Genomic DNA, 21,841 nt, shown 5'->3' on the forward strand with positions numbered 1-21,841 from the left:
TTTTTTTTTTTTTTTTTAAAGTAAGCTCCACACCCAGTGTGAAGTCCAACTTGGGGCATAAACTCACAACCCTGAGATCAAGACATGAGCTGAGATCAAGAATTGAACAGTTAACTGACTCTGCCTCCCAGGTGCCCCTCAAACTTTTTTTTTTATAGCAAAATGCATTAAGAAACACATTTTTTATTTTTACATTATAATCCAGGGCATACATATTTATTCTACAGATATTTATTGAGCCACTTATTCTGTGTCAGGACTATTCCAAACACTAAGGATATAGTGGTAAACAGAACAGTCTAAATCCCCTGATCTCTCTTATAGAGCTTTACATTTTAGTAGTAATAAATAAGGTAAGTAAGCTATGTCACTGAATATTAAAAAGTGATAATTCTTGGACTAAAGACAGATCAGGGAATGAGGGTAAGGAATATGGGGTTAGGAAGTTTTGTAATTTTAAACTGGATGATCAGGGTGGAGCTCACTTGGAGAATGTGAAAACTGAGCAAAAATGTAAAAGGGTGATGAAACAAATCATGAGAAAATACAGAAAAACAATATTTCAGGCAAAGAAAACACCACAAGATGCTTAATGAATAACAAGAAGTCCAATGTAACTTGATGTCCAATGTAACAAGAAGTCAAATGAACACTGGTAGAGATAAGTCAGAGAGAGAACAGTCACAGTAGGGATAGGAAATGTGTTGAGCTATGTATGGTCTTTGACTTTTACTCTGAATGAAACAGGAAACTACTGGAGTGACATGATCAGATTCACATTTGAAAAGAATTTCTTTGTCAGCTATGTTGAAAACAGATGGGAAGGGGTTAGCAGTGGAGGGTAGAAACACACAGAAGGCTAATGGAATTTATGAAGATAAGGGTGATAATGGCTTATGTCAGTGTGATAGTAGAAGTGATACAAAATAGCTAGATTCTGGATATATTTTGAAGATAGTGCCAAAAGCATTTCTTGACACACTGACTGAATACGGGTTACGACAGAAAGGAGTCAGTAATGACCCTAAAGATTTTAGACTGAACAACTGGAAGGATGAAGTTACTATCAATTGAAACGGGAAAGACTGAAGGTGAGGACTTCCATTTTGGGCATGTAAGTTTGCAATGTGTATTAGGCATTTAAGTGAAAAAGACAAGCAGCTGGATATATCAATCTGGAATTTAGGGAACAGGTCTGAGGTGGAGATATCAATTAAAGATATAAAACTGCACATATACATGCACTTAAAAATCATTACACTGGAAAAGATCACCATTGAATTTAGTTATGTGATCACTTCACTAGTACTTTGACAAGAGCACTAACAATTCTCTGCCTAGCCTGGGCTCAGGAGGTCTGGGGAGAAAAAGAGACAAGAAATATAAACAAGCCTTTGGGGGAAGTTTTGTTATCAAGGGGACTAGAGGAATGGAGCAACTTTTGGAAGAGGAAGTGGGATCAAGAGAAAAATGGAAGAAAGAACATCATTTTATGGTTACATTCTATTAGAGATAATGACCTACTAGAGGAAAACATTGATGATACAGGAAACACATAGAAGAATTAAGAGTGAAGTCCTTGAATAGGCCAGAAGAGACAGAGAATGTAATCCAAAGCAAACATGGAGGCATGGTTTTTGAAAGGAGACTGGTCAGGCCACCTAGAGTAACAAAAGAGCATGTGTATAAGATGCAGGTAAGTAAACAGAGACGAAGCTGGGAGCTTATAGAAATTTTCTTGTATTGCCTTTGTTTTGTGAGTGAAACAAAACAAGTAGTCAAGCTGAGAGTGAGAATAAAGGAGAAGTGCTTTAAAGGTCTAAGGAAAGGACAAGTATAAAATAACCATTTAGGAGTGTGGATAATCCAGGTAAATTTACTGTGATTGCCTAGCAACATTAAGAGACTCTCTAAAGATCATGATCATCAATTTAAAGATACACCAATACCATGATTTTGTTTGCCTGCAGCCATATTAAGCCATAAGGCACAGAATAGGTGGAGTTGGATTTATTGAAAATAAGAATTTTTGTCATACAGGATCCATAAAGAAAGAGTTGAGACTATATGCAAGACAGTGATTATAATGATTAATTGTGGGATTTAATTCACTCTAAGGAAGGAAGAGAGGACATGAAGTTGGTAATGATCACGAACAGATATAGAAACAATGGACCAGAGACCTAAGTAGTGTGGAAAGATTGCTGGAGTGAAAGTACCAAAGAAAATGAGCTAGAAAGACAAGAGACGGTAGGCAGAAAATAGAAGCCTGAAATTAAGATTTGAGAATCATAATTAAATAATAGGACCAGGGGAAGTTATAGCTGATGCAGGGTAGAGGAAAAGATTTCTGTAGGAAAGAAATTCAAATAAAGAGGCCAAGGTACTGAAGAACCACTTATAAAGAGTAAATTACTAAGAATTAAGACAGAGAACAATTATACAACAGGACCTTAAAATCATCAGGAAATAGGGGAGATAACCTCAATAAGTAGGTAATGACCTTTTAACAAGAAATTCAACGCTGAAGATTTTTTGAGAGGAAGGACTACAAAAGGTCTGGAAGTGGAAGTGAAGTACAATAAGGACACATATTGTACCAGATAATCTAGTAGTATGATGGCTGCTAAAGAAAAGCAGTTAACACTGAGAAGGCTATAGTGAAACAATGTCCTCAGGAAGGCTGGTTTCAGTCAGAGGAAGATGGTGAAAGAAATTCAGGGAAGAGGTTGACAACAGAAGGAATTTGGCTAATGATAAAATTAGTTCCATAGGGAACAGCAAATAGGTTTCAGATATTGTAAACAAAAAGGATAGAGATAGATACTACCTAAGCAGAAACTACAGAAATCTGAGTGAGGGATGATATGAGAATCTTAGACTCCTTGAAGTGACTGGCATAAACAGGGAGAAAAGATGTAATAAAATTAGTCCTGGTTTAATCAAACAATAATGTTAAGGCTGAAAGTGTTGGAAAGCAAGTGGAGTAAATGTAGGAATCTCTCTTAACCCTGCAGATGGAAGTAGAGACAGGGGTCTGATGTTACCCAAGCATAAAACATGAAGAACTCATTCTTGATCCCTCCACAAGAAGGTCCATCTTACTAAGTATACAGCCTTACTCCATGGACACTGGGACTTCATTAGACTAATATTAGCTATATGCTAAATAAAAATACCATTACTACTTGTAATATACTCTTGACATCTTCTATTTATTTTTTTTAATGCTGACTGCAGCCCATTCAACTTACTTCACAACCCATTAATGGTTTGTAACCAATGGTCTGCAAAAACACTGTAATAAGGGGCGCCTAGGTTGCTCAGTGGGTTAAAGCCTCTGCCTTTGGCTCAGGTCATGATCTCAGGGTCCTGGGATTGAGCCCCTCATCAGGCTCTCGGCTCAGCAGAGAGCCTGCTTCCCCCTCTCTCTGCCTGCCTCTCTGACTACTTGTGATCTCTGTCAAATAAATAAATAAAATCTTTAAAAAAAAAAACCTGTAATAGGCAATTACTCATAATTTCACCTCTAAGTTCCAAATCTTTATGTCAAATATGTATAAGTCCTTTGAAAGTGTTCTGTGTTACGTCTACATAGTTAATATGCAAATAAAACACATGCATATACACATAGGAAAATTATTTTTTACCTTTCTATCTTTCATTATTTTAATTGTTGGATTACTGATAAATGCTTACTCTTACCACTTGATCAAGTCACTACTAACCTTTTGCCACACCACGACCCAAAGATTTTCCACTAAATCTTCCCCCTCAAATCACATATGGCATGATTATATAAATGGATAATTTCTTTAAGTTATTTATTCATTCCTTCATTTCACAAACATTTACTCATGGGACTATGGTTGAAATTGCTGGGATGGGAACCTAATTTTATACAGAGGCCTGTTAGAGAAAGTAATGTTTAAACTGAGACCTGAAGGATGAAACAGAGCCACCCATGTGAAGAACTGGGGGTAAAGCATTCCAAGCAGTTGAAGGTACAGGTAAAGATATAAAGTGCTTGGGTCTAATAGAAGAATTAAAAGGGGGTTTCTATGGCTGCATCATGGCACGTGACGATAAGAAAGGCTGAAGATGAGGTCGTAGAGGTGAACATTGGGTAAATAATATAATGCATTTTGAACTGTGGTGAGTAGCATGAATTTTATCCAAAGTGCAATAAAAAACTGTTTTAACAGGAGAGTGATATAATTCAATTTATGTTCTTAAAAGATCATTCTGGCTGCCCTGTGGATAATGTAAGGAAGAACCCAGGAAAGGAAGCTGGAAAAACAATGATGAAGCTATTACACTGGTTTGGGCAAAAGATGCTAATGGCCTAGGCAGCTCAATAAAAACACTGAAAAGTGATCAGAGTTGAAATATATTTTGGAGACAGAAGCTATAGGACTTACCACAGGATTAGGTGTTGTTTGAAATGGGAAAAGACTGGATGCCCATATTTTAGGATTCAGCAGTGTCTATATAGTGCTGCTGTTTATTGGGGGGTAACTAGTAGAGACATAGCATGGAAAGAAAAACCAAGAGCTCCATTTTAAACATGCTAACTTAGAGATATCATAAGGTATGCAAGTACAAAGTGAATTATCAATTTGGATACATGAATTCACAGAAGTATAACCTGGAAATATAAACTTGGGAGCAATCAGAAAATTAATGGCATAGGAAGAGCAGAAATCACCTTAGGAAAAGAGTAGACAGAAATAAGTACCTGAAGATATTGTCAGGAACAAAAGACTATGTTCAAATATTAGAACAGACTGCTTTAAGAACATTTTCAAAATAACTGCCTTTCTCTACACAAACTACTGAAAATGCCACGTGCAACAGATGCATATCCATAGATTTCTCAATAAATGAACAAATAAATGATACAGCCATATAAATTAATGCATTTTAGTGTTTTATTTCTACCGAGGTTGTTGATTTACTCAGGTAGCATTTCTTTTTATTTTTAAACCTATGTTTCAATTACAGTAGCACCAGGGGTCAACAACTATGCCTATGGGACAAATATATCCCGTTGCCTACTTTTATATGGCCTAAGAAGTTAAGGATGATTTTCACATCTTTAAATGGTGGAGGGGGGGATCAAAAGAAGAGCAGTTCATGATATGTGAAATTACATAAAATTCAAATTTCTATGTCCATAAATAAAGATGTATTGGAACACAGTCATGGCTCACTCTTTCACATATTGCCTATGGTTCCTTTCACACTACAACAGCAGAACTGAGTAGCTGCAATGGAGACTGTATTGCCCACAAAGCCTAAAATATTTACAACCTGGTTCCATGAAGAAAGTCTGCTATACACCACTAATTTGTATCTAAATTTATAAATATCTTGCTAATGTGAAATTCATATAAATATCTTACTTAAATACTCCAAACACCTCCACATACCAAATGAATTCATGTATACATATTTATAGGCACAATGTCTACCAGAAGTCATTGACAAAGAACTGAACCAAAAGTTGAACATTGTAGGTTTATGCCTAGATACTGAAATATCAAGTTAATAACTATGAAAGGATTTGATTATTATTTGCACTTTAAACATCTAAAACTCTAGAGTTAATTCATTTCTTTCAATCCCTCCCTACTCTCTCTGTCAGACAAAAAAAGAGTATGTGAAATATTTAATACCTGAAGCTGCTACTGGGTTCTTAAGAACAGCAACTACTGCCTTAAAATTGCAACACTTTATGAAAATTCTTAAAGTACAATTCATTCCATGCACTGGCCATTATCCAAGTAAACAAAGATTCTTATCATTAAATTTTCCAAGTTTAAAAAAATGTCTTATTATTATCTTTGTTCCATAAGCAATATTTGGCATACATGTATACATTGTGCATGACTTCTTGCAGGCCAGTAAGTAATTGTTCAGTAAATTATTCCAGGGTACTTACTGACACCCTATGAGGTTTGATAAAAAAGTAAAAGCTCTCATAAAAGAGTGCCAAACTAACTCCTAAATAACAGAAACAGGAAAAACATGCCATATAGTGTTTTCAATTACATACCTAACTCATTCAAAACTACTGTTGGTTTACCATGAAAATGTTTTAACTTGAACACTATTTGCTGATTCCATAAACTAAGTTGCTATTACCAAAATCTACTTCTGTCATATGTAAGAAAACTAATAAAAACCAATTTTTATATATCATTTAGTCAATTGCATGACTTAATTTCCTTTTATTTCTAGGCAATTAAGAAACTCACACTGTCTTCCACATCTCCGGTCTTCCAGCCTTTCAACAGCATTTTAGACACAGGTATCTGAAGTTCATTTTCTAGAATCCGTTTAATCTCTCCTGCATAAATAAGAAAAGACTGAATATTACTAACAAAATAATTCAATCAACATTTGTCCATATCCAGGGCTACCAATAATATCAGGCATATGGTACACAATGACATTTGATAAATAAATAAGAATAATTTCCATAGTCCAAACTTTAAATCCTAAACAAATGTTGCCCCTTTGAAGAACTCAGGCTTCAAGATTAATTATGACAAAAGACTCTAGAATTAATTAGTTAATTAACTGCAGAGCTCTTTAAAGAAATAGATAACAGTTTGATTAGAAACAACTTAACTTTAAACCAATCAACTGAAAATACCACTATGTGCTCAGCATGTGGTAGGAATAGCAGGTAAAGTATAAAACTTGATAAAAAAAAAAAATAAAAAATAAAAAAAATAAAAAAAAATAAAAAAAAACTTGAAGTGATACAGTATAAGCAAAGCAGATTTTAGAATGAAGATTTGGGCTGAAGTCTTATCTTCAAGAAATAAATATCTATTCTTAGTTTTTGTATCATAAAATGAATAATATTGCCTTTCTTAACTATTTCCAGGGTCTAAGGATAAAAGGAAATAACATCCATGAAAGCAGCTGAAAAAATAAAGTCAATGTATATAATCTGGAAGACAATTTAAATTACATTAAAGAGAAAAGCAACAGAATTTCAGAAAAGAAAAAAAAATTATGTTGGATTAAGCAGAGAAGGCTTTATGAGAGAGATGAGATTTAAACCCAGATTGAAGGATAACTGGGTCATGAAGGAGTGCACACCAAAAGTTATTCTATTCAATGAAGACAAAAGACTTAAAGGTAAAAAAGGCAAAAATGAACACAATGCTAATGAAAAACAGTGAGGAATCAAAATTTTCGCAGTGTTCCACAAATTGTTTTTCAGGAATCAAGTCTACTAATAAATTAATCAGCTAATTTCTATAACTACAGTATATTAAGCAGATTGTTGAATCAGAATATACAAGCATTGCATATATTTACTTTTATTAGGTTGTTGCTAGTCTATACTTTTCTTAAAAAAAGTGTATTTTTAGGGGCGCCTGGGTAACTCAGTGGGTTAAAGCCTCTGCCTTCGGCTCAGGTCATGATCCCAGCATCCTGGGATCAAGCCCCTCATCGGGCTCTCGGCTCCGCAGGGAGCCTGCTTCCTCCTCTCTCTCTGCCTGCTTCTCTGTGATCTCCGTCTGTCAAATAAACAAATAAAATCTTAAAAAAAAAATAAAATAAGTAAAAAATTTTTTAAAAAAGTGTATTTTTAAAAGTATACTTTTTCATACTTTATTTTTGGAGAGAGAGAGTGAGAGTGCATGAGCAGGGAAAAGGGCAAACGGAGGGGGAAAGAATCTTAAGCAGGCTTCACATCCAGCATGGAACTCCATGTGGGCTCAAACTCACGACCCTGAGATCACGACCTGAGCTGAAATCAAAAGTTGGACATTTAACTGACTGAGTCACCCACACACCCCTAGTCTATACTTTCAGATTAACACATAACTCAACCCCATTTATAGTAAGTGACTGAATATTGAAAAACCTGATTATGTTATATATTAAAAGAGAAAAAATATTCCATGCTGACGAACGAAGGGGGAAAAAACTTACGCTACACAGTACTATGGAAATACAGTTGCCAAAGTAAGCAGTGCTATAATTAAATGCTTCATGGCCTTAGTGACGAAGTCTTACTTCCCCAAAGAAAATTCCTATCTGGGCACTTTTGATAGTGACTAAATGTCATAATATATTTTACAAGCACAAACCTTTATCAACTGTAGACTTTGAAAATGTCACTGCTGACAAAGAATTTATGGAAATGGTAGGAAAATGAGCCATACTTTTTATATCAAATACATATAAACACTGACTTTTCATTTATGGCTAAGATTAATATTTCTAGAGCTGTCCTTGTCTAGAACTGAGCTTATGCTCTTTCAATTCCGCCCAGTGCTTTCCTCTTAGAAACTGACCTTCACCTGACACTTTCTACTTAGACTCCTGGAGATACCCGTAGCATTCATAACCTAACAGAAGTTTCTTAAAGAAAAAAACAAAAATAAATTTTAAGTTGAAGTTGCAGTTACTCTTTGCAACAAGCTTGGATAACATATAAAAAGTTTAATTCCACAGGTAGAGAAGAATGGAAAACAAAACCAGAATCTTGACAGCACTCTGAGTTCCTCATATTTTAAAAATTTATTCTGTTGGTCTCAATTTCTTCTTTTGTAAAGTAGGGATAATTATAGTACCAACACTTAATTGGGTTTCTGCATTAAATCACATAAGACATGGAAATATTTTGTATTAGTGTGTGTTTCAAAAAATGTTGATTATTTTGATTTGTATTAACTTAGGTAATACACACATAAATGTCTAGCATAGTATTTGGCCAGAATAGATTCTAAATAAACAGTAATTATTGTTTTAGGGATATCCAAAATAATTTAGGTCAATGAAGTACTAGAATGAAGCAAGTTTCAGAGCCAGTATGTGTATCTGGGTCTTTCGGACACCAAAGATCTTAACACAAAATGGCACTGCCACTACAGCACCCTAGTATGTCACTTAGAAAAATGTGCAGATATGCAGATGTCATTAAGAGCAGTTCACTGAACTTGCAAACCATATATCTGATAGGGAGTCAATATCCAAAATATATAAACAACTCACAACACAATACCAACACACACACACACACACACACACACAATCCAATTAAAAAATTAAAAACGGGCAAGAGTGTCTGGGTAGCTCAGTTGGTTAAGCATCCAGCTCTTGGTTTCAGCTCAGATCATGATCTCAGGGTTCTGGGATCAAGCCCTGTGTTAGTCTCCACACTCAGTGGGAAGTCTGCTTAAGGATTCTCTCCCTCTTCTCTGTCCCTCCCCTTGTTCTTTCTCACTCTCTAAAATAAACAAAACAAATCTTTTTAAAAAAATAGGCAAAGGACCTGAACCGATACTTTTCCAAAAAAGATATACAAATGGCCAACAGGTAAATGAAAAGATGCTCAGCATCACTAATTATTAGGGAAATGCAAGTCAAAACCACAATGAGAATATCACCTTTTGCCTATTAGAATGGCTTCTATCAAAAAGACGAACAATAACAAATTCTACAATGATTGGAGAAAAGGGAACCCTTGTGCACTGCTGGTAGAATTGTAAATTAGTACAAGCACTAGAGATAACAGCATGGAGGGTTCTCAGAAAATTAAAAACAGAACTACCATATCATCCAGCAATATATCCAAAGGAAACAAAAACACTGTATCAAAAGATATCTACACCCCCATGTTCAAAGCAGCATTATCTACAATAGCCAAAATACTGAAGCAACCTAATTGTCCAATGATGGATGAATGAATAAAGAAATTGTGATGTATGTATACATTTCAATATTATTTAGACATAAAAAAGAAAGAAATCCTGACATTTTTAATAACATGAACAGACCCTGAGGGCATTATTCTAAGTGAAAGAAGTCAGATATAGAAAGACAAGTACTATATATCTCACTTACATATGGATCTAAAAAAAAAAAAGAAGAAGAAGAAGAAACACACAGAAAAAGAGATCAGATTTGTAGTAACCAGAAGTGGAGTTGGGAATTGGATGAAGGTGTTCAACAGGTACAACTTCCAGTTATAATAAGCGCTGGGGCTATAATATATAACATGAAGACTACAGTTAACACTACTATGCGGTATATTTTAAAGTTGCTGAAACTTCAGTGGGGGAATTTGAAATAAAGTGGAAAAAAAAAATTGATCTCCCCAAGGATCTTGGTGTTCATGGGGTCATTTTAAGAAACATGCCCTTATTTAGAGAAACCTCCACACCTAGGATTTCTTTTCCTTCAGGTAATCCCTCCACCTTAGCAGGGATTATTAGAATAAACTTCTAAAATTACTTTTTTGTAAGGCATGCGCATTTACTGGATAATGGAAAACTATTTTTTGTTCAGTGATTTTTGTTTTCATCCTAAAAGAAAATGGTAGAAAACAAATCATTTTTTTAATTAATTAATTTATTTGACAGAGTTCACCAGCAGGTAGAAAGGCAGGCAGAGAGAGAGGAAGAGGCTGGGTCCCTGCTGAGCAGAGAGCCTGATGTGGGGCTCGATCCCGGGACCCTGAGATCATGACCTGAGCTGAAGGCAGAGGCTTAACCCACTGAGCCACCCAGGCGCCCCACAAATCGTTATTTTTGTTAACATTAAATCTTTGGGAATTAAGATAAATAAATAAACAGATAAATGCCATTGTTAAGAGAGTAAATCCTTGGAGTTCCCAGTACAGGGAGGAACCCCCCCTTTTTTGTGTATTTACATAAGATGATGGATGTTAATTAAACTTATTGTGGTAATCACTTTACGATACATGTAAGTCAAGTCATTATGCTATACACTTCAAAAGTATACAATGCTGCATATCAATTATATCTCAGTAAAACTACAAAAAGACTTTTGTAAAAGAGTCCACTGAGTCCAGTAGCATACTTTCAAAAAAACCCAACTCAGATTATGATATACATATATGTGTGTGTGTGTGCGTGTGTGTGTGTGTGTATACATGTATATATGATATACAAATAATAAAATTCACTCATGAATTTTGACAATATATACACCACTGTAACCACTACTATAATTAGGATAAAGGACATTTCCTATATCACAAAAAGATACTCATACCTCTTTGAAACAAAAACCTTCTCTCACCCAACCACTGACTTTTCTTCTCACTCTAAAGACTGGTTCTGTTATCTTTTATGCCTGGGTTCTTTTGCTCTACTTAATGTTTTTGACATTCAGCTACACTGTTGGGTGTACCAATAAGTTTATTTTTCATTATTTAGTAGTATTTCATTACACTGTAAGGTAGGCAGCTTCTGAAATGGCTTCCAATGTTCCCCACCCTTATGGTATTCATGTCCTTTGTAATTCCCTCTCCCATGAGTGTGTACCAAGTTACTTGGTACCAAGTTACTTCAATGAAGCAAATATAATAATGGTGATGGGATATGACTACTGAGACAGGTTTTAAGACTATGGTTTCCATCTTGCTACACTCTCTCTCTTGCCCTTTATTTGTTCTCTCTGATGAAAGCAAACTGGTATAGAGAGAGGCAAACATAGTAAGGAATAGAGGGCAGCCTCCAACCAAGACTGAGTGAAGAGCTGAGTCTCTTGGTTCAATAGCCCACATGGAAATGAATCTGTCAGCAACCACATCAGTGATCTCAAAAGATTATATTTCCCTGAGATGAGCCTTGAGATGACATACTGATTGCAGCCTAGCTAAGCCACGCCTGGATTCCTTATCTACACAAATGGTGAGATAATAAATTTTCTTAACCAGTTAAATTTTGAGTCATTTGTTACACAGCAACAAATAAAATACATATGGATATTGCAGTATTTGTTTATACATTCTCCAGATGATGAACATCTGCAGTGTTTATATTTTTTCCCTAGTGCAAATAAAGCTACGATGAACATTGTGTAAACCTTTTGTAAATATGTGTTGATTTCTCTTAAACAAATACCTAAGAACGGAATTGCTAGACTGTATGATTAACTTTATTTTAAAAACTGCCAAACTGTTCTCCCAAGTGATTATACCATTATGAATTCCACCAAAGTTCCAATGGCTGCATATCACTATCAACAAAAAGAATTTTCTGTCCTTTTAATTTTAGCCATTCCGGTGGCTATGGTTTCTAAATGTGGCTTTAACTTATATTCTCTGATGATTAATAATAACTAATGACACTGATCATCTTTTTGTGTGCTTCATGGATAATGCATATCTTCTATAAAGCACTGAATAGATGTGTTACAAGTGGACCTTGCATTGTTCTTAATCTTAGGAGGGAAGAATTTGGTCTTTAATTATCAAGTATTATATTAGTTGTATGTTCTTCAGCAATGTGTTTTATGAGGTTGACAAAGTTTCCCTCTATTCTTACTAGTTGCTGGTTGTTGTTTTTTTTTCTTTAATTTTTCAACATGAATGGGTGTTGAGTGCTTTTTCTTCCACCTACTGAAAGGATCAGATGAATTTTCTCACTTATTATTCTAATATCGTGAATTACAAAAATAAATTATAAGCTGTTAAGCAAGCTTTATATTCCTGGATAAACTCACTTGACCATGAGGTATACTATATACCTATGTATGTATTTTATTGTATTTTACTAAATTTAACTTGCAAATATTTTTTTAAGATTTTATTTATTTATTTGAGAGCATGTGAGCAAGATAGCTCAAGAGCGGGGTCAGGGGCAGACAGAGAAAGACAAGCAAGCCTTATGCTGAGCACAGAGCCCAACTTGGGGCTTGATCTCATGAAACGGAGATCATGACCTGAGCCAAAATCAAGAGTCGGACCTTAACCAACTGAGCCACCCAGGCACCCCAACCTGCAAATATTTTGTAAAGAACTTTTTTGTCTCTATAATTTTAAGAAATATTGGTCTGATTCTCTTACACTGTACACAAAGATAAACTCGAAATGGATAAAAGACCTCAACGTGAGACAGGAATCCATCAGAATCCTAGAGAAGAACATACGCAGTAACCTCTTCAATATCAGCCACAGCAACTTCTTTCAAGATATGTCTCCAAAGGCAAAGGAAACAAAAGCAAAAACGAACTTTTGGGACTTCATCAAGATCAAAAGCTTCTGCACAGCAAAGGAAACAGTCAACAAAACAAAGAGGCAACCCACAGAATGGGAGAAGATATTTGCAAATGACAGTACAGACAAAAGGTTGATATCCAGGATCTATAAAGAACTCCTCAAACTCAACACACACAAAACAGACAATCATATTAAAAAAATGGGCAGAAGATATGAACAGACACTTCTCCAATGAAGACATACAAATGGCTATCAGACACATGAAAAAATGTTCATCATCACTAGCCATCAGGGAGATTCAAATTAAAACCACATTGAGATACCACCTTACACCAGTTAGAACGGCCAAAATTAGCAAGACAGGAAACAATATGTGTTAAAGAGGACGTGGAGAAAGGGGAACCCTCTTACACTGTTGGTGGGAAGGCAAGTTGGTGCAGCCACTTTGGAAAACAGTGTGGAGATTCCTTAAGAAATTAAAAATAGAGCTTCCCTATGGCCCTGCAATTGCACTACTGGGTATTTACCCCAAAGATACAGATGTAGTGAAAAGAAGGGCCATCTGTACCCCAATGTTTATAGCAGCAATGGCCACTGTCGCCAAAATGTGGAAAGAACCAAGATGCCCTTCAACGGACAAATGGATAAGGAAGATGTGGTCCATATACACTATGGAGAATTATGTCTCCATCAGAAAGGATGAATACCCAACTTTTGTAGCAACATAGACGGGACTGGAAGAGATTATGCTGAGTGAAATAAGTCAAGCAGAGAGAGTCAATTATCATATGGTTTCACTTATTTGTGGAGCATAACAAATAACATGGAGGACATGGGGAGATGGAGAGATGGAGAGGAGAAGGCAGTTGGGGGAAATTGGAAGGGGAGGTGAACCATGAGAGACTATGAACTCTGAAAAACAATCTGAGGGTTTTGAAGGGGCGGGGGGTAGGAGGTTGGGGGAACCAGGTGGTGGGTATTAGAGAGGGCACGGATTGCATGGAGCACTGGGTGTGGTGCAAAAACAATGAATACTGTTATGCTGAAAAGAAATTAAAAAATTTAAAAAAAAAATATTGGTCTGTAGCTTTCTTTTCCTGTAATGTCTTTGCCTGGTTTTACTATTAAAGTAATGCTGATTTCATGAAATGAATTAAGAAATACTTTCTCCTTTCTCTATTTATGAATGATTGCTAGTATTTCTTCCTTTAATATTAGATAGACTGTACCAGTGAAGACATATAATATTGGGTTTGCTTTTGGGGAATGTTTTTGATTATCAACTCAATTTTTATACTGGGTACACACCTACTCAGATTTTTTATTTTTTCTTCTGTCGGCTATATTTTGTACCTTTAAAATAACCTTTATATCTACTTAAAGTTTGATGTATCTTTTAAATTTACTGGCATAAATTTGTTCTTGATGTTGCCTTATAGCCCATTTAATGTCTATAGGTTCCTTTCATTTCCAATACGAACAACTTGTGCTTTCTTTCTTTTGTTCTTATTCACAGTAGCAAGTGAATTATCCATTTTATTCATCTTCTCAAAAAAAGCTGTAAGTTTTATATATTTTGTTCATTTTCTCTACTATTTATCCATTTTCTGCTTTATAGATTTCTGCTTGTGTGTATACACATACATAATTTGCTTCCTTTTATAGTTACTTTATTTGCTCTCTTTTTTTTTTTTTTAAAGATTATTTATTTATTTATTTGACAGACAGAGATCGCAAGTAGGCAGAGAGGCAGGCAGAGAGAGAGAGAGAGAGAGAGAGAAGAAGAAGCAGGCTCCCCACTCAGCAGAAAGCCCGATGTGGGGCTCAATCCCAGGACCCTGGGATAATGACCTGAGCTGAAGGCACTGAACCCACTGAGCCACCCAGGCACCCCTTATTTGCTCTTTTTAAACAAAAATTAATACCGTCACTATAATTGGCAGGAAATAAACTGCACATATTTAAAATCTACAATCTCATAAGTTTTGACAAATACATCCAAAAAGTGAAATTCATCAAAATCAAGATTATAAATTTAGGGGCACCTGGGTGGCTCTGTTGTTAAGCCTCTGCCTTCGGCTTGGGTCGAGCCCTGCATCAGGCTCCCTGCTCACCTGGAAGCCTGCTTCTCCCTCTCCCACTCCCCTTGTTTGTGTTCCCTCTCTTGCTGTATCTCTCTCAGTCAAATAAATAAAATCTTAAGAAAAAAAAAAAGGTTGTAAATTTATCCACTACTCCCCCCCCCCCAACGGTTTTTTATGCCCCTTGGTAATTCCTCTATACTCTCCTTACTTCATCCCCAAAGAACTGCTGATTTAATTTCTGTAACTATGGTTTAGTTAGCATTAACTAAGATTTTCTATAAATGGAATTGCATAATATACTTTTTAAATCTGGCTTCTTTCACTCAAAAAAGTCTGAGATTCTCTCACATGGTTGTGTGTAACAAGACTTTTATCACTAAGTATTATTACATTATATAGATACACAACAATGTGTTTATCCACCCACTGGTTTATGGGTATTTGGAGTTATCTAGGTTTAGTGCTTTTACAAATAAATTGCCATAAACAACAGTGTATATAGTTTTGATAGACATGCTTTCATTTCTCTTGGGTAAATACTTAGAAGAGGAAAGGCCATTGTATAATAACTTTGTAGGAAACTGCCACTCTTTTCTAAAGTGGTTTCTATTGTGATGCCTTCAAATTTACTAATCTTTTCTTCTTCACTCTCTAATTTGTTAATCCCACCTGGTAAAATTTTTCATCTCAGACATCATGGTCTTCATCTCTAGACACTCAGTTTGGGTCATTTTAATATTTCCAATGACTTATTTTAAATCTTTCCTCTTTTTTATTTTTATATTTTTTTATAATTATAATAGACATTTATTTAAAGTAATACACTTGCAACTTAAATAGTTCTAAATTGTACATTTCATGTTTACTCAACTTCTTAAAAATATTTGTAGGACAGCTGCTACCACAGATTTTAATTCCATGATTATTTCTTTGCCCATCTCTTTCTTCCCCAAATAACTTCTTTCAGATATGGTTCAAGGTAGAATTTATCCTCTTCATATTCTATCCACTGCTCTTTAGGCAAAATCTGCTGCCTCATAGTCAGGCCTAGTATTCTCTTAATGCGAAACATCCTGTCGTTATAAAGGTTCCCAAGAACCCTTCTTATGGCCTCTTTCACGTTATCATTCTCATATATCATCTTGCATTAACCCCAGCTTATTGAACTCTGCCACCACAGGCAACCACAAGCCTGCTCACATTTTTGACACTTTTCCGCTCTCTTTTAAATGTAAGTGTAAGAGAGTTAAAAAACCATTTTAATGTCCGTACCTGCTAATTCCAAAATCTATGTCAGTTCTGAGCTGTTTTTAATTACTCTCCTCATTATGGGCCAGGTTTTTCTGCATCTTTGAATGCCTGGCAATTTTTATTGGATGCCAGACATTGTGAATTTTGCTTTGATGGGCAATGAATACTTTTTTATTCCCATAAATATTCTTGGGCTTTGTTCTAAAATACAGGTAAGTAACTTGGAAACAGTTCAATGTGCTTGGGTCTTGCTACTAAGATGTCAGTGAGTATCATCCAAGTAGTATTTAACCTAATGCTAATTATTCCCTGATACCAATGCAAAAGCCTTGAGGTTTTCCAATTCAGCATGTGAGCACAGACACTATTCCTAATAGTATTCCTCCTAAGCCTTTTGGGTGGTTTATTTAGCTGTTTTAGGAGTGAAGGGAAATCCTGTTGCTGTAAGTGGAAGGAGGGGAGGGGACACTTTTCCTATTTCTTAGTAGAAGGGCTGAACATTGCTGCTAGAACTTTCTTCTTTTGTAATTAAGCATTTGAACTACAAATTTCCCACTCAATACCACCTTGTCAGCATCAAACAAATGTTGATATGCCATGTTTCCATCTTAATTCAGTTCAACATATTTTCTAATTTCTTTTGTGATTCCTTCTTCAACCTATGGTTTATTTAGAAATGTTATTTAATTTCCAAATATATCAGGATTTTCCAGACTCTTGATTTCTATTAATTCTACTACTGTCAGAGAACACACATCACATGATTTTTGTAAACTTTTAGTGAGTTGTTTTATGGCTGAGTATATTTTCTGCCTTAATGAATGTACCAACTGCACATGAAAAGAATATGTATTTTGCTGTGGTTATGAGGTGTCTACAACACTTCAAATCAAATTGGTTGATATGTTGTTCATATCTGCTGTTGTTCTGAATATTTACTATTAGAAAGGAATGCTGTAATCTCCGATTACCACTGTGGATTTGTCCATTTTTCATATCAGTTCTATCAGGTTTTGTTTCATATACTTTCAAACTCTGTTATTAGATATGTGCATATTCATGATACTATGTCTTTGTGATGACTGTGATGAGTTGCCATGTTCATCACAAAATGTCTCCATTTGGCCTTAATAATATTCCTTGTCCAGAAGTCTACTTCATTTAATATCAACATAATAAAATGTTACTAACATTTCATATACTGATTAGCATTTTCCTATATACATTTTAATATTATACTTAAAGTAGGTTTCTTGTACATACATATTTCATTTTCCTTTTTTATCCAGTCTCACAATTTCTACTTCCTGGTAAGAATGTGATACAGGGACACCTGGGTGGCTCAGTCAGTTGAGCTTCTAACTCTTGGTTTCCATTCCAGTCATGATCTCAGGGTCAAGGGAATGAGCTAGGTCAGGCTCCCAGCTTGGTGCAGAGTCTCTTTGGGAGTCTTTCCCCTCTTCCTCTCCCTCCCCTCTTACCCCTCCCCAGATGCATGGGCACAGGTGTATGCTCTCTCTAAAATAAATAAATAAAATCTTAAAAAAAATGTGAGATAATTTATATTAATTATAGTTATGGTCTTATTGCTTTTATATTCATCCTATCTTATTTTTTGTTTTATTATCTCTTTCTACCTTTATTTGAATTTATTATTTTCAGGTATTCCCTTTCATTTCAACCCTTGGCTTAATAACTATAATCTGCATTTTTTAAAATCACTATTTTAGTGATTGCTCCTGGGTTTACAATGTGAATTTTTTTAAAAGATTTTATTTATTTATTTGACAGAGAGAGAGAGATCACAAGTAGGCAGAGAGGCAGGCAGAGAGAGAGGGGGAAGCAGGCTCCCTGCTGAGCTGAGAGCCCGATGCAGAACTCGATCCCAGGACCCTGAGACCATGCCCTGAGCCGAAGGCAGAGGCTTAACCCACTGAGCCACCCAGGCACCCCTACAATTTGAATTTTTATCTATTTTTTTAAGTAGGCTCCACGCCCAGTGGGGAGCCCAAAACAGGGCTTGACCTCATGACCCTGAGTTCAAGACCTGAGCTGAGACCAAGAGTCAGACCTTTAACTGAGTTACCCAGGTACCCCAATATGTACTTTTAACTTAATATAGTCTGCTTTAAATAATATAGGACTTATAACAGTATATTTATATTTTCCTTTCCTGTTCTATTAGTGTTTCCATACATTTACTTCTACATAATTCATAAATGCCACAATATACTGCAATTACTTTCACTTTTCAAACATCAATCTTTTTTAAAAATTAAAAATAAAAAAATTTCCCAAATATTTACAATTTCTGGTGTTCTTCATTTATTTGTGTTGATCTAATTTTCCATCTCTTATCATTTCCTTAAAACCTAAGAAACTTTCTTTAACATTTCTTCAAGTTTCTGTCTGTGTGAAAAATATCATTTAGTCTTCATTTCTAAAAGATACTTTTGTTGAATACAGCATTCTAAGTTAACATTTTATTCCTTTAGCACTTAAAAATATCACTGGCTTGCACTGGTTCTGATAAGAAGTCTGTAATCACTATTTTTTATTTTTTTTTTAAGATTTTATTTATTTATTTGACAGAGAGAGATCATAAGTAGACAGAGAGGCAGGCAGAGACAGAGAGAGAGAGGGAAGCAGGCTCCCTGTCAAGCAGAGAGCCTGATGTGGGGCTCGATCCCAGGACCCTGAGATCATGACCTGAGCTAAAGGCAGCGGCTTAACCCACTGAGACACCCAGGTGCCCCTAATTCAGGAACTTTAATCACAGATACATTAGACCACTCTCTATGGCCCCCATGGGTCACTCAGGCTCCATTCCACTATCCACCCCCACTCCTACACACAGCAAAAGCACAAATACAAAATATATTTGCTATGTGTACTTCACTTTGCATTGTTTTTATTGGTATGTTCTCAAATTCCTTGATCTTTTCTTCAACAGCATCTAACCTCATAACCCCTTTTGGGTAAAATTTTTTTTTGGGGGGGGGGACAGATGTTATACCTTAACTCCAGAATTTCTACTTGGTTAATTTTCAGTATTTCTCATTTCTTTCCTCATTGCATTCTTGACTTCCTTTAAACTCTTAAGAATAGTTACAACAACTGTTTTTAAACCTTCATCTCCTAATTCTACTATTTTTGCCACTGGTGTATTTTTATTTTCAAAATTTTCTTCAGGTTATGAGTCACATTTGGCTGCTTCTCATATCTACTAGTTTTTGACTAAATACCAATCATATTAAGTGTTTACATTTAGTGGTTTGCCTTTAAAGAATGTAGAAGTTTATTCTAGAAGGCCCTTAATTTTCACACACATCAGGTTGATCCTTTTTAGACTCCTTTACAACACTTAAGATGGATCTAAATCAGCAATTCTCAAAAGTACAGATTTCTTGAGACTGACTGTACAAAAGTAACGCTAAGTAAAACTGCTGATACTTTATCAGAAATCGAAGTGGTGGTGCTAAGGAGCACCTGGGTGACTCAGTCAGTTAAGTATCTGACACTTGATTTTGGCTCAGGTCATGATTTCAGCGTAATAAGATAGAGCCCATGTCATGCTCCTCACACAATGAGGAGTCAGCTTGAGATTCTCTCTCTCGCTCTTCTTCTATCCCTTCCTCCATTTGCACTCTCTCTAAATAAATAAATAAAATCTTAAAAAAAAAAAAAAAAAGTAGAGATGCCTGGGTGACACAGTCAGTTAAATGCCCAACTCTTGGTTTTGGTTCAGGTCATGATCTCAGGGTTATAAGACCAAGCCCCACACTGGGCTCTGTGCTCAGCCCACTGACTGCTTAAGACACTCTCACCTTCTCCCTCTGCCCCTTCCCCCCCCACTCTCGCTCTCTCTCAAATAAATAATAAAAAATAAAAGGTAGTGGTGTTAAGCTGAAGTACTAGTCATTGTATTGTATCCTTAACCGTAAAATACTTGTATTAAAAAAAGCCGTAAAATAACAAAACTTATTATTTGTATTAAATCTTGGTGCTTTTAATATTATGTGTGATGAAACTGGAAGTACTCCTAAGGCTTGTCTGCTACACACTAAAGTACAATTGTTGTTCTGAGGCAAAGGACATGTACAACGTGAGATGAACTGTTTTTCAAAGAACACCATCTTTACTTGAGCAAATGATGTCACACCATATTATTCAGACTTGACATTGTCTTAAAAAGGAACAAAGTAAGCCCATCAATTCAAGAAAAACAAATGACAACTTTTTGTCAATGACAAAGTTTGAGTCTTCAAACTAAATTCCAAATTTAAAAAAAAATTTTATATGTCATTATGAGCTTTACAACTTCCCCTTACTTAAAATACTTTTCTGTGAGATCAGTGATATTAACAAATGTGATTTACTAATATCACTTAAGGCCATGTATCAATATTTGGTTGATCTATTTAAATAAGCAAACCAATATTTTCCACATAACTATCTTTTTTTTATTCATTGTGGCATTTTTATTTTTATTTTTATTTATTTATACTTATTTATTTATACTTATCTATTATTTATTTATTTGGTGAACACTATTTACATTTTTTTTAATCATCTGCTACTCCACCCCTCATCCCCCTCCCTTCCAGAACCCTCAGTTTGGTTCCCAGAGTCCAGTCTCCCATGGTTTGTCTCCTTCTCTGATTTCTTCCCATTCACAGTTTTCCCCTCCCTTCCCCTATGGTGCTCTGTGCTATTATGTTCCATGTATAAGTGAAACCATATGATAATTGTCTTTCTCTGCTTGACTTATTTCACTTAGCATAATACCTTCCAGTTCCATCCAGGTCGAATGTAAATGGTGGGTATTCATCCTTTCTGATGGCTGAGTAATATTCCATTGTACTTATGAATGACATCTTTATCCATTCATCTGCTAAGGACATCTGGACTCTTTCCACAGTTTGGCTATTGTGGGCATTGCTGCTATGAACATTGGGATGCATGTGCCCCTTCTTTTCACTACATCTGTACCTTTGGAGTAAATACCCAGTACTGCAATTGCTGGGTCGTAGGGCAGCTCTATTTTTAACTTTTTGAGGAACCTCCATACTGTTTTCCAGAGTGGCTATACCAGCTTGCATTCCCACCAATAGTGTAAGAGGGTTCCCCTTTCTCCACATCCTCACCAACACTTGTTGTTTCCCATCTTGTTAATTTTTGCCATTCTAAGATGGTATCTCAGGGTGGATTTGATTTGTATTTCCCTGATGGCTAGTGATATTGAGCATTTTTTCATATATCTGTTAGCCATTTGAATGTCTTCTTTTGAGAAGTGTCTGTTCAAGTCTCTGCCCATTTATAGACTGGATTATTTGTTTTTTGGGTGTTGAGGTTGATAAGTTTTTTAGACATCTTGGATACCAGCCCTTTATCTACAGTGCCATTTGCAATATCTTCTCCCATTCTGTGGGTTGCCTCTTAGTTTTGTTGACTGTTTCCTTTGCTGTGCAAAAGCTTTTTATCTTGATGAACTCCCAAAAGTTCA

The 21,841-nt window shown here is 35.6% G+C and overlaps 1 protein-coding gene and 1 pseudogene across 3 annotated transcripts in view; both read right to left on the reverse strand.

Moving 5' to 3' along the window:
• LOC111142863 (Fas associated factor 1) overlaps positions 1 to 21,841 on the reverse strand; it is a 468,894-nt gene that overhangs the window by 284,885 nt on the left and 162,168 nt on the right. For all 3 annotated transcript variants that reach the window (XM_022496233.1, XM_022496232.1, XM_022496235.1), the window contains one exon: positions 6,261 to 6,352. In XM_022496233.1, coding sequence (XP_022351941.1) covers positions 6,261 to 6,352 — 92 coding nt within the window. The remainder of the gene's footprint in view (positions 1 to 6,260; positions 6,353 to 21,841) is intronic.
• Positions 16,007 to 16,225, reverse strand: LOC111143626 (annotated as a pseudogene).

Source organism: Enhydra lutris, unplaced genomic scaffold (assembly GCF_002288905.1).
Source record: "Enhydra lutris kenyoni isolate GAN:26980312 unplaced genomic scaffold, ASM228890v2 scaffoldscaffold9, whole genome shotgun sequence".
Taxonomy (NCBI): domain Eukaryota; kingdom Metazoa; phylum Chordata; class Mammalia; order Carnivora; family Mustelidae; genus Enhydra; species Enhydra lutris.